Source organism: Barbus barbus (assembly GCF_936440315.1).
Source record: "Barbus barbus genome assembly, chromosome: 13".
Lineage (NCBI taxonomy): Eukaryota > Metazoa > Chordata > Actinopteri > Cypriniformes > Cyprinidae > Barbus > Barbus barbus.
Genome location: NC_136741.1, coordinates 14,344,480 through 14,356,671, shown reverse-complemented (window position 1 = coordinate 14,356,671; position 12,192 = coordinate 14,344,480). Strand labels below are relative to the sequence as shown.

Genomic DNA, 12,192 nt, shown 5'->3' with positions numbered 1-12,192 from the left:
AACAAGTTGTGCATTCTCAATGTTCTTAATGTTACCAATATGTGTTGAATATACCTTAACTATTTTAATATTATATTTAATATTTAATATTAACCCCCCCCCCCCCCCCCCCCCCCCCTCAAAAAAAATCTCTTCACATTACTCTGGTAGGGGTCAATAGATTAAAAAATATCTTATGTAGTCTCATCCTCAGACATCACAGACCATTCACTGGCTGTCTCGTTCATATGCAACCTAGAAAGCTCTTTCTCGATCTTGCAAACTAATCTTATTGTCTGATTTTACACAAACTTTTAATCTGAGGTGCTGATCTTAATAGCGGTTAAACAAAATATTCATTAACTAGGGCTGGGTATCGAGTTCGATACTTTTTAGGCACCGACCGAATTGCCTCGATACCACCGAGTACCGAAAAACGTCTTGTCGTTCGGTACCAAATTTCGATACCTAAGGGGTTAATCTCATCACCGTCAGTGAGCCAATAATCCTGCAGCACTAGGTGTGTTTGACTAGAAACGGCTACGCGCAGATTGATCAGTGTTTGACCTCCGCGAGAGCGTTTCGAAAGCGCACGGAGCAGTCCGCTCTCTATATCGCGTGGTTTGTTTATTATACACAGACTGAAGCTCGCGGTGATTTCAGCGTCTGCCATCTCACTAAATGAGGACATAAACACATGAACAACATCTCCAGACCTGCTCTAAGACTCACTTCATGAGCATTTTACCGTTTGATTCGAGTAAAACTAACTCATATCATATACACACAGAACTGTAAAGGTATTCCAGGCAAACCGTCAAAATAAAAGTTCGGTTTTAATATTAACGGTATTAATATTGTTCAGCAGACAGTACATACTGCTACTACTAGGCTACTATTAAAATTATTAAAACTTTTTTTTTTTTAGTAATGATCACACAACAGTTATTCCATGTTTTAATTTTAATAGTAACCCCCCTTTGTTTGCCAAAATAAATAAACTTTGATTTTCAATAATTTAAAGATAAATTAAATTAATGTTTTATGTCTTCATTTGAAAACCAGATACAGAACACAGAATTTCTGATGAAAAATAAAACATTTCATTAGGCTATTTTAAGAATAAATTTAAATAAACTAAGTTGTTTTTATGCATTCAAATAATTAGACATACTACACCATAATTTAATAACAATAAAACATGTGGTGAAAGAAAATAAAACACCCACTTATGAAAGTGGATGAAGATTTAAAATTTCTTGAAGTCTTTAACAACCTAGAATGTGTTGGATATATTTTGTTCCTTTGTGCAGTGGCTCAGGAGATGAGGCTTTGAGTCTGTATAAATATCAACAAGCTAAAAAAGTTTTTTGAGATAATGTAATCTTTAAAACTCAATTAAAACTGATTTCATAAAACTGGTATCGAAAAAAGGATCGTTCAGGAACCGGTATCGAACTCAAGGTATCGGTATCGATATCGAAAATTTTTGAACGATACCCAGCCCTATCATTAACAGAACTGTATATTTAATAATTCATCTCTTCTTATGTGTAAGTGGTTCAAGTGGCCAGAATTACTTACAACGTGGACCGGACTTTATTTAAAAGCCTGGTTTTTATCTAAAGGTTTACAAACAAAAACAAAGATTTTTGCTTAATCAATTTTAGCATCATCTGCCACATCAGCCACACTTTATTTTTCAGTGTAGTTGTTTGTGGTTTATTATCATAAAAATGAGTGTGCTAATGCTATCTGTCCTGCATTTAGCATTTCCTACCTGCCCTGAAGGATCAAGTGTGGTTTCATTAATCTTTTGTGCATTTCCTGCGCATATGTTTAGTCACATTTCTCCAACATTCCCAACAATGTGTTGTTGTTTAAGTGTTTTATTTACTCACTTATGTTGATTTGTGTTTATCCAATATCAGAGTACCCGCTAACCCCAGACACCCCCAAGAGTGAAGCACGGACGTCCACCAACAGTAGCAGAGTGGCCGCTCTGAAGAAACAGGCCGACATCGAGCTCAAAGTGAAACAGGGAGCAGAAAATATGATTCAGATGTATTCCAATGGCTCTTCCAAGGTAGTAGTCTGCTTTTAGAGGATCTGTGGTGTGTGAGTTGTAGGGGTGTGCGATATATATATTGTCTGCAATAATATCGTAATTGTTGTTTTAACGATGTGTGATTTGACATTGTAGAGGTGTTTTGAATGATTTTTGCTAAATACTCAGAGCGCACGCATACATTACGTGAAGTCTAGACAAGTGCGCATATTTAGTGTGTGTTCTTTCGCTGCATGATTCAGTCTATCAAAATGCATTTAGAATGATCACAAATTCAAGATATGATGGCAGAAAATATATATTTAAACCATTCCATATGGGTAATCAATTTCACACGAAGAGTGCCGTTCTCTCTAGATATTACCATGATTACAAATGTGATGTTTTTGTTTTTTTTACGACAGTTCAATAAGCAAGAAGCTAAGGAAGAGACTTACGTTTTAGACACCATATATTTCCTGTTTTTATGCTATTTTGGCAACAAAAATAATTCCAAACACAGCCACAGAACTGTTTTGCGTCTCTGAGCAACATGACGGTATTTCGTTCCTGAATGAATCAACTGTTTAAATGATTCAGTTCAATCACAATGACTCGCTTAACAATGACTTGCTGCCACCTGCTGGCGGTTTTAATTTCAAATTTAAAGTATCTTTTATTAAGATGATTTCAAATATCAGTATTCAACGTTTTATGTTTGTTTAATATATCAAAACATTTATGCATTTGTAGTCGCAGGTTAAATGCATTCATTTCTTGCAATAAATGGTGTGTAAATACATCTAAATGCCACTTCAGATGCTGCTTCTGTGTTGGTTTCATTTGCTTGGTAACTGCCCAAATGTCTTATTACTCTAATTCACTGATTAAATGTAAGAATGTCACTCAAAAGATAATGGACACTTTTAGAAAAAATGGCTTTATAAAGGTAAAAATGACCATAAAATGTAAAAATCATTTTAAACTTAACAAAAAAAGATTACTTCCTATCTTTGTGAACTGACTATCACACAGGATATTAAAAATTTCAAAATCTTTTGGAGTCAGTTGTCCACGGCAGTCCTTAAGATACCAGCACAATAACACACTCAGCAAAATATTGTTTAATTATCGTTTTCATATATAAGATATACATTTTTGTCAATATCGCACACGCCTAGTAGTTGCTTGTGGTACAAAGTTATTTACACTGTTTTTTTTTTTTTTGTTTGTTTGTTTGTTTTTATTATTGTGGTGTTACAAAGCAATATTGTAAAAACAATGGGCCATTTCCAAACACATTCCCACTTTTTGCCATTAAAGGTGCGATAGGTGATTGTCTTCAGAAAAAAAAAAAAATTATCCTGGTTGAAAGTCTCTTCACATCCCGATAGCAATCATTAAGTTAAGTGGTTTAAATGTATTTATATATTCTGTGGAAGGCGTTGGACCAAGAAATGTTTTTATTGACTTTCCTACCTGCCTGTAAACTTATGTATTTGCATAAGTCTGCACAGACAGGATATGTCATCAGCGCGTTCACGTGCGCTACGCAGACTGAGTGAGAATGGCAGACAAACCTCAATAACCCGATCTTCCTTCCTGGTGTTGTAGTACTTTTACTAACTGTACTATAAAGGTTTCTCACCGGTGAATGACACATGATGTAGCCCAGCGGTTCCCAATTCCAGTCCTCGTGCCCCCCGCCCCCCACCCCCACTCTGCATATTTTGCATGTCTCGCTTAGTTAACACACCTGATTCATATAACCAGCTCGTTGGAAGTGAGCTATGTGCATGAACTGTGTTCCGATTGACATGCTCCCTAATCAGTGTTCTTTGCTCCCTACTCCCTGAGCAGGGAAAATCCAAAGTTTTCTAAACTTTGGAACATTCATTCATGGATTTGCGCTGCACAGCGTCTTCACACACACACGAAACTTACTAGAAAAGTGACATAATATACTTCTGTAAATAAATACTATTTAAATTTACGTCTCGCACACTCTAATGTCCTTTGTATGGAACATACATGATTCGAACTGGAATCATGGCTGAATATCCAGTGATGTCCACTTCGCAGGGCACTTATGGTCTAATAGAACAAACTTTGCACGTGATAAGAGATACAAATTAAATGTGCAGAGTGGGTGGGTTGGGGTGGGAAAGGACTGGAATTGGGAACCGCTGATGTAGTCTATTGTAGTAATGTTGTCTCTGGTATTCTGGTCTGTGACCATGCGTTCAGGGGGCGTGGTTTTAGACGGTGATTGCAGGGAGGTTCAGGGCGTTCACTTTCAGTGCGATTAGGCTAAAGTTAGCATTTTCCAAGATATCCTACTGCACCTTTAAGTAGTCCTGCCCCAAACTCATACCACTGGTTGAACCAATGTTGCAGTGTTCGGCTGTTTAGAATGCTTTGATGAGACACTGTTTACATTTTTCAGTAAAATCAACCTTAAAGTGTAAATTTGTAACCTTTACATATTAAGTTGGAATAGGAAAAGTATTTAAAAAATACACTTCATCTTTACATTACACTACATACTGTACTTTTCTTTTACTCCCAGAGAGGATAAGGCGTTTGATCTCTTAAAGATCTTGGGAGACAAGATTCATCCCAAGAAATGAAAACAGATGTTAGCAAACATGTTCCCTAAAATTGAGTGAAATCTCCTCTGCTTTTCCAAAAGAGGTAAAGGAAGCCAAAATAGCCTCATTTATACACACATGCCAATGTCATGGTTGTAACCCCCTAGGGTGCAGCTGACATTAAGGAAACTGGAATAGAACAGTTCAGTTATGTTTCTCCACCCACCCCCTCAGGAAATCAGGCTTTGGTGCTGTGCATGTAGTGTGTCTGAAAACATACAAGTAGTATCAGCAGAATCACACTCATGGTTTGGCTTGGCTTTGGTCTAAAGTGTCCGACCCTCCTTTCCTCCCTTTTATCAAGAACGACGCTGTTAATTAAAGAGGCTCTGTGGCTAAAATGAGCATCTAGGACTCACAAAGGAGTTCTGTTAAATCAGCACAGTCTTTGAGGGAATATATGGGAATGAGACAGAACTGAAGGGAGTCTGATTTATTTCCAGATGTATGAACGGTTTAGTACCCTTTAAAAAACTATTACAAAAACATACTCGGCACTATGGCACATGACTTCATTTGACTCACAATGATTAAGTTATACTCCTACATTTCTGCTGGCCCATGACTGCTCCGTTTAAGAGCTTTAAAGCTGCATTTTTGCGCCACTTGTGGCACCAAAGGGAATTGCTAACTCTTTGTCTTTCAATGCTGGGCCAAACAGGTATTCCCTTCCCAAACTCACACCATTGGTTGGACTGTGGGGAAACCAAAACAAAAAACACAAATCAACTGGTGTTGTTTTTTTAAAGTGGTGAGTCCTGCATGCAGGTTCCCAGCTGCTTTAGACATCCGGAGGAAAGGCCTCCGAGGTAACGTCAGCCTCCTAATGGCTGCTTACAGGAAGTTTAGTCCATAGAGATTCCTGACTCAGTCACTTGATTTGAATGTTTGGTGTGATGAGGAAACATCCCTTTACACTTCAAACGAATTTTGGATGGTTTCGTTTTTTTAATAACTTTAAATAATATGATATATTAAGAATATAAATTAAGACTAAAGTATGAGTATTAAGACTAAAGTCATGCTATAGCCTATTGTGAATGTGGACACAACTAAAGAGTGACAGCTGGGCAGCCCCTTCAACTGTGACTATATGAGTATGGCCTCAAGGACCATTTTTTTATAGAACAGTTAATACATAAAAAATTTCCTTTTTTACATTTAAATTTTTTTTTTTTTTTTTAAGTCCTTTTTAGGGTTGTCAAAACTGACCGGTGTTTGAGGGAATTTTTATGCTGCCTCAAAAAGCAACTTAGTGTGTTATATACAACATAATGTGATCTAATGTTAAAATACTTAGGGCTGTATACAATTGTTATCCTTTCACTAAAATATATAGTCCCTGATATGCAGACAATAAGAGAATGTAGTGTAGGAGTAAATCTGTACATTATTAATAAATGGCAAATTGAATGGAATGAATGCATATACAACAAACTATGAGGTGAATCCAGTAGTAAATAAAAGAATTACTGTTTTGAAAACAGATATGACCAGGTTAATAAGATGTTGAATTAGACATTCAAGACTCACTCATTCATATTTAAACAGTTTGTCACTTGTGTAAGAATTTTTGAGTGTAAAACAAATTTGAATCAAATGTCCAATATTAAATGATATTAAAGGGTTAGTTCACCCAAAAATTATCCTGTGTTTTGCTCACCCTCAAGGCATCCTAGGTGTATATGACTTTTGTCCTGGCTATTCCAAGCGTTATCATTGCAGTGGGTGGGGTTTTCTGTTCAACAGTCCAGAAGAAATAAAGTGCTTGCATCCATAATAAAACATTCCTTACATGGCTCCGGGACGTGACTAAAGGCCTCCTGTAGCAAATCTACGCGTTTTGTAAGAAAAATAATCATATACAATATTTTCAAACGTAAAAAACATTTTTCTCTCACTTCTTCTGACTGTCCTATGCAGAAGCCGTTCCGGTGGATGACGTATGTGTCGCACGTGCCTTTGAGATATGCTAGTCTCGCGAGTTTGTTTACAGGAGCAAAGGAAGCTAATTTTCCTTACTTTAGCAAAGCAACATCAGTCTCCTCTTGGCTTATATCGAAATCCTCCAACATCTTTCTTTACAAATCCTCAGTTTGTACTTTTAATTCATGACTGGCATTTTGTTTTGTTCTCTCTCCACGTCCGTCACTAATCACGCAATGCCTGACGTCGTACGTCATCCACCGGAACGGCTTCTGCATACCACAGATGAAGTGAGAGAGAAGTGTTTATTACGTTTGAAATATGGATATTTTTCTTAGAAAAACACACAGATTCGCTATAGGAGGCCTTTATTCACGCCCCAGAGCTGTGTGAGGCACCGTTTATTATGGATGCGTGCACTTTAGTTGACGAGTTTTGGACTGTTGGACAAAAACACCCGCCCACTGCAATGATAACGCTTGGAATAGCCAGGAAAACATTTAATATAACTCCGATTGGATTTGTCTGAAAGTAGAAAGTCATATACACCTAGGATGCCTCAAGGGTGAGTAAAACACAGGCTAATTTTCATTTTTGGATTAACTAACCCTTTAACGTTTTTTAAAAATGTCTCTCCTAGAAATTTTTTTGAATTATCACTGATTAAATTGAAAGATTCTTTATGATTTTTATTAGTACTATTGTTGTTACTTGTATGTTTTTGTATAGTGCTTGCTTTATAAGCAAATGTTATAGTGTTGTTAATGATGTATTGAAAGGATAATGTTGGCATGAATATAGCCATTGTTGCTGATATGACGTTAAAACAAATAAATAAATAATGTATGAGTGCTACACAGTAATATGTTTTGAAATATTGAAATATATAAAGCGATCATTACTTAATGTACATTTTAAATCGAAATTACATGATACCTTGATTCATGCACTGCTGTTGCAAAGTTTTAAGTCTGTAAGATTATCTTAATGAAAATCTCAAGATGGCGCCGCACATGGCAGCCATTGTGCTTGGCTCTCCAGTTGTTTGTGTTTTTGTTAGTTTTTCCTGTTTTTTTTTCGTCAAACACGATCCGTTTCACCAGGGAAGAACTGCTTAACTTTCGGCAGAACACACCACAAAATCTCCAGCCGGTTTTCCATTATTCGGATGTTTTGCTGAACATGGTAGTCGGCGGAGCTGCAACGTTGTTTAGACGTTTCAGGACGCGCAGACGGGGGAAGAGAGCCGGCGCGCTCGTGAAGCTCAGACAGAGCGGATTTTGAATGCCGTTGCCTAGCATCCATCTGGCTAATCTTCGCTCTCTACCCAACAAAACGGGCATACTCCTTCTGCTTTCCCAGTTAAGCAAGGACTTTTCAAACTCTGCTGCTCAGTGTTTCACAGAAACCTGGCTGAATGACGCCATCCCGGACAGCGCACTTCATCTGCCTAACTTCACGCTGATCAGAGCAGATCGCGACGTGGAATCAACGGGGAAATCGCACGGCGGAGGGACATGCTTCTACATCAATGAAAGGTGGTGTACAGATGTAACCGTGTTAAAGATGATGTGCTGTTCTGATATAGAAACGCTTTTCAGAGCAAACAGGTCTGTGGATGGTGCAGTCAACATTACATACTGCAAAACCTGGACAGACCAGGGACTTATGTGAGGATCCTGTTTGTGGACTTCAGCTTGGCCTTTAACACAATCATTCCAAACCTCCTCCTGCCCAAACTAACTCAGCTCTCAGTCCCCACCTCCGTCTGTCAGTGGATCAACAGCTTCCTGACAGACAGGCAGCAGCTAGTGAGGCTGGGAAAATTCACATCCAACACCCGCACCATCAGCACTGGAGCACCTCAGGGGCTGTGTTCTCTCCCCACTGCTCTTCTCCCTGTACACCAACGACTGCACATCTAAAGACCCCTCTGTCAAGCTCCTGAAGTTTGCAGATGACACCACACTGATTGGCGTCATCCAGGACGGTGACGAGTCTACTTACAGACAGGAGGTTAAGGAGCTGGCTGTCTGGTGCAGTCTTAACAACCTGGAGCACAACATGCTCAAAACTGCGGAGAGGATCATGGACTTCAGGAGAAACCCCCCTGCACTTCCCCCACTCACCATCATGAACAGCACTGTAACAACAGTGGAGTCATTCAGATTCCTGGCAGGCACCATCTCTCAGGACCTGAAGTGGGACATTCACATTGACTCTATTGTCAAAAAAGCCCAGCAGAGGTTGTACTTCCTTCGCCAGCTGAGGAAGTTCAACCTGCCACAGGACTTGCTGAAACAGTTCTACTCTGCCATCATTGAATCCGTCCTCTGCACTTCATTAACTGTCTGGTTCAGCTCAGCTACCAAATCTGACCTCAGAAGACTACGGAGGGTAGTCCGGACTGCTGAGCGAATCATTGGTACAACCCTCCCCAGTCTCCAAGAGCTTTACTTATCCAGAGTGAGCAAAAGGGCTGGTAAAATCACTCTGGACCCCTCACATCCAGCACACTCCCTCTTTGAACTGTTACCATCTGGTCGACGCTACAGAGCTCTGAGCACCAGAACGACCAGACACAGGAACAGCTACTTCCCTCAGGCAATCCATCTCATGAACATTTGAACACTTAACAATAAACATGAAACGCACAACACTATCATACTTTTTTTTTTTTTTTTTTTTTTTACACACTTATTACATTTCAATTTTGCACCTAACATACCTGTACATACTGAATTGTCTATTTTGTATATTGTTTGTGCTATTTTGCATATTGTTCATTTTGTATATTTGTACGTTACTTTTTTATTTTATTATTATTATTTTTTTATTATCTGTGTCCTGTCCTGTCGCTGTCATTCTGTCGCACTGTGGAGCAACTGTCACTAAAACAAATTCCTCTTATGTGCAAACATACCTGGCAATAAAGCTAATTCTGATTCTGGTTAATGTTTTTTTTAAAGCCTCGAATGATAACCAAGGCTGCATTTGTTTGATTTAAAAATATAGTAATTCTGTGAAATATTACAGTTATAAATAACTTGTTTAAAATAATGACGGCAAAGCCATTATTCCAGTCTAAAGTGTCACAAGACCTTTTGGATTCTTTGAATAGAAAGTTCAAAAGAAGAGCATTTATTTGAAATAGAAATGGAACCAAAGTTTATATCTACTTTTGTATTTCTGTTTGAAGGTTTATGAACTATGGATCTGAAAGAAGTAATACTTGTCATTACAAAGTGCTATTTGTGCACTTTTTATTCCTGTTCTTTTCTGAACTCTCCTTCTGTTTTTGTTTTTTTCCCTCCTCCTGTGGCTTCATCTGTAGGACCGCAAACTGCTCGCAGCAGCTCAACAGATGCTTCAAGACAGCAAGACAAAGATCGAGTTCATTCGAATGCAGATTCTCAAAGCTAGCCAGACCAGTGAGATGAACTATGAGAACAATGACAGTATGTGGTGTAGCTGATTTCCTCTCTAATTATATCTGTGATTTGCAATTTAAATGGGAAGGAGTGTGGTAATAAAACATAAATCTGATGTTTGCAGTGACTTCAAGCAAGCCTATAATCAGTCCTCTGGACTTGAGGATAGAAGAGCTTCGACATCACTTCCGGATAGAGTCTGCTGTGGCAGAAGGTGCCAAGAATGTGATGAAACTGCTGGGAACAGGGAAGGTGACAGAGAAGAAAGCTCATTCAGAGGTCAGCTCCATTTCTAAATGATAACAATTTTTATAGTCTTATCTCATCTTTTTCCTGTGCTTCACATATCTGTATCCATTTAATGCAGTTATTCATTTAACTATATACTTTTAATAGCCTACATTGCCTCAAGGGCCAAATGTTTACAGATTTTCTCTTTACACCATAATTGTGGTATGACACAGAGCGGTTAAATGGTCTTTAAGAGCTATCATGTAATTGTTTTATTCTTGTGTGAGTTATACTCAGTTTTTCCTATCTGTTGGAGGATTTAAAATGTCCTTTAAATTATTTTCTTTTGTAATACAACACACAACAATTTCACACCTACTGCCTGACAGAAACCAGTGTTCTTTAACAACGCTAAAGAAATGAGATGCAGGGAAAAAGTTTGAAGCTATTGTCGCATTATAGCAGTTAATCAGAATACTAGCTGCTGAAAGAATGCTCTGTGCCTCTGAATCAATGTTTATTTGAAGTTGTTCCTGTTGCTCACCTGGTAGAGCAAGGTAGGAAAAAAAAAGGGTTCACTTTTTGGCTGCATGATATTGGAGAAAACTGATATCGCAAAGTGTTGTTTTTCTGCAATATAGGATAAGACACATGCCTTTGGTGTGAGAGACCCGGGTTCGAATCCACTGTGAGACACCAATGTGTCCCTGAGCAAGACACTTAACCCCTAGTTGCTCCAGAGGCGTGCGACCTCTGACATATATAGCAATTGTAAGTCGCTTTGGATAAAAGCGTCAGCTAAATGAATAAATGTAAATGTAATTTTACGAAAGCTGAAAAACTGACTTTATGCTTAAGACATTTTAATGGGGTTAAATAGTAGGGTTGAATGGTTTGGAAAAACAATGATTCAGATTTTTTTTTTGAGAATATTAAAATAATAATAAATAAATAAAAATAGTGTTAAAAATAAAACGGTAAAATTATTATTTTACAGTAATTATTATTGTAAGTATTAAAATGATTTAATAGTAATAATAATAATAATAAAAAAAACAATCTACAACAGTTTCTTGAATTAAAACCATTAGTCACAGCGAAATTTGAATCCGTATTCTCTTAGGTAGCACTGTCAAATTCAAAATGTGAGTTTTTCTGTCTGTATGCATTTGTAAGCATTGTCTGACTTTCTTGCAGGCACAAGCCCGTTTGAATGAGTCCAGTCAGAAGCTAGACCTGCTGAAGTTCTCTCTGGAGCAGAGACTCAGTGAGCTGCCCAAAAATCACCCGAAGAGCAATCTGATTATGGAGGAGTTAGCGATGGTGTCCTCCCCACCTCTCAGTCCCCGCCAAAGCATTATGTCCACCAGCAACAAGTACAGCACTGTGGCCAAACCAGCTGCTCTGACCGGTAACAAAACAGAATTCATAGTCGCATGGTATTTACTGTTCACATGTTAGATTGGTTTTAGAAATTAGACAGCTTGTAATGGGGTTAAAACCTATTCACACTGGGAGAAAAATGCAAAAGTAAAGTGAATCACAAAACAATCCCGTTTTTCATCAAATATTTGTCAGAAAAACAAATTTACTCCAAACCAAAAGGTGGCACAATGCATATTTTAGATTGTCTGCCATTCATAAAATGCAGAGGTCAGTCTTCAAAACTGAGATTTTTAATGAAACCTGTTAGATTTCTGTCTCTCCATTGAAAGCCATTCCACCAAAAATATGCTGCTTCGGACATTTAAAAAAGAGCTCATAAAAGTGATCTTTATAAATTGAGGATTAATTTAGTTTAGGCTTTTATTCAAATAAAACGTGCTCAAAATGTGGTCAATGGAAGCTCAAAAGTGCTTGTTTGTCGCAAGAGTAACAATGGCGTTTGTTGTCACTTGTCAAGCAAGTATGTTTGAAATGCCGTTGA

General features: G+C 38.0%; 1 protein-coding gene across 2 annotated transcripts in view; it reads left to right on the top strand.

Moving 5' to 3' along the window:
- The window catches only part of LOC306879582 (serine/threonine-protein kinase N2-like), a 48,446-nt gene that overhangs the window by 23,373 nt on the left and 12,881 nt on the right, over positions 1 to 12,192 (top strand). For both annotated transcript variants that reach the window (XM_079432634.1, XM_079432635.1), the window contains exons 3-6: positions 1,911 to 2,065; positions 9,938 to 10,061; positions 10,159 to 10,313; positions 11,463 to 11,676. In XM_079432634.1, the coding sequence (XP_079288760.1) occupies positions 1,911 to 2,065; positions 9,938 to 10,061; positions 10,159 to 10,313; positions 11,463 to 11,676 (648 nt within the window). The remainder of the gene's footprint in view (positions 1 to 1,910; positions 2,066 to 9,937; positions 10,062 to 10,158; positions 10,314 to 11,462; positions 11,677 to 12,192) is intronic.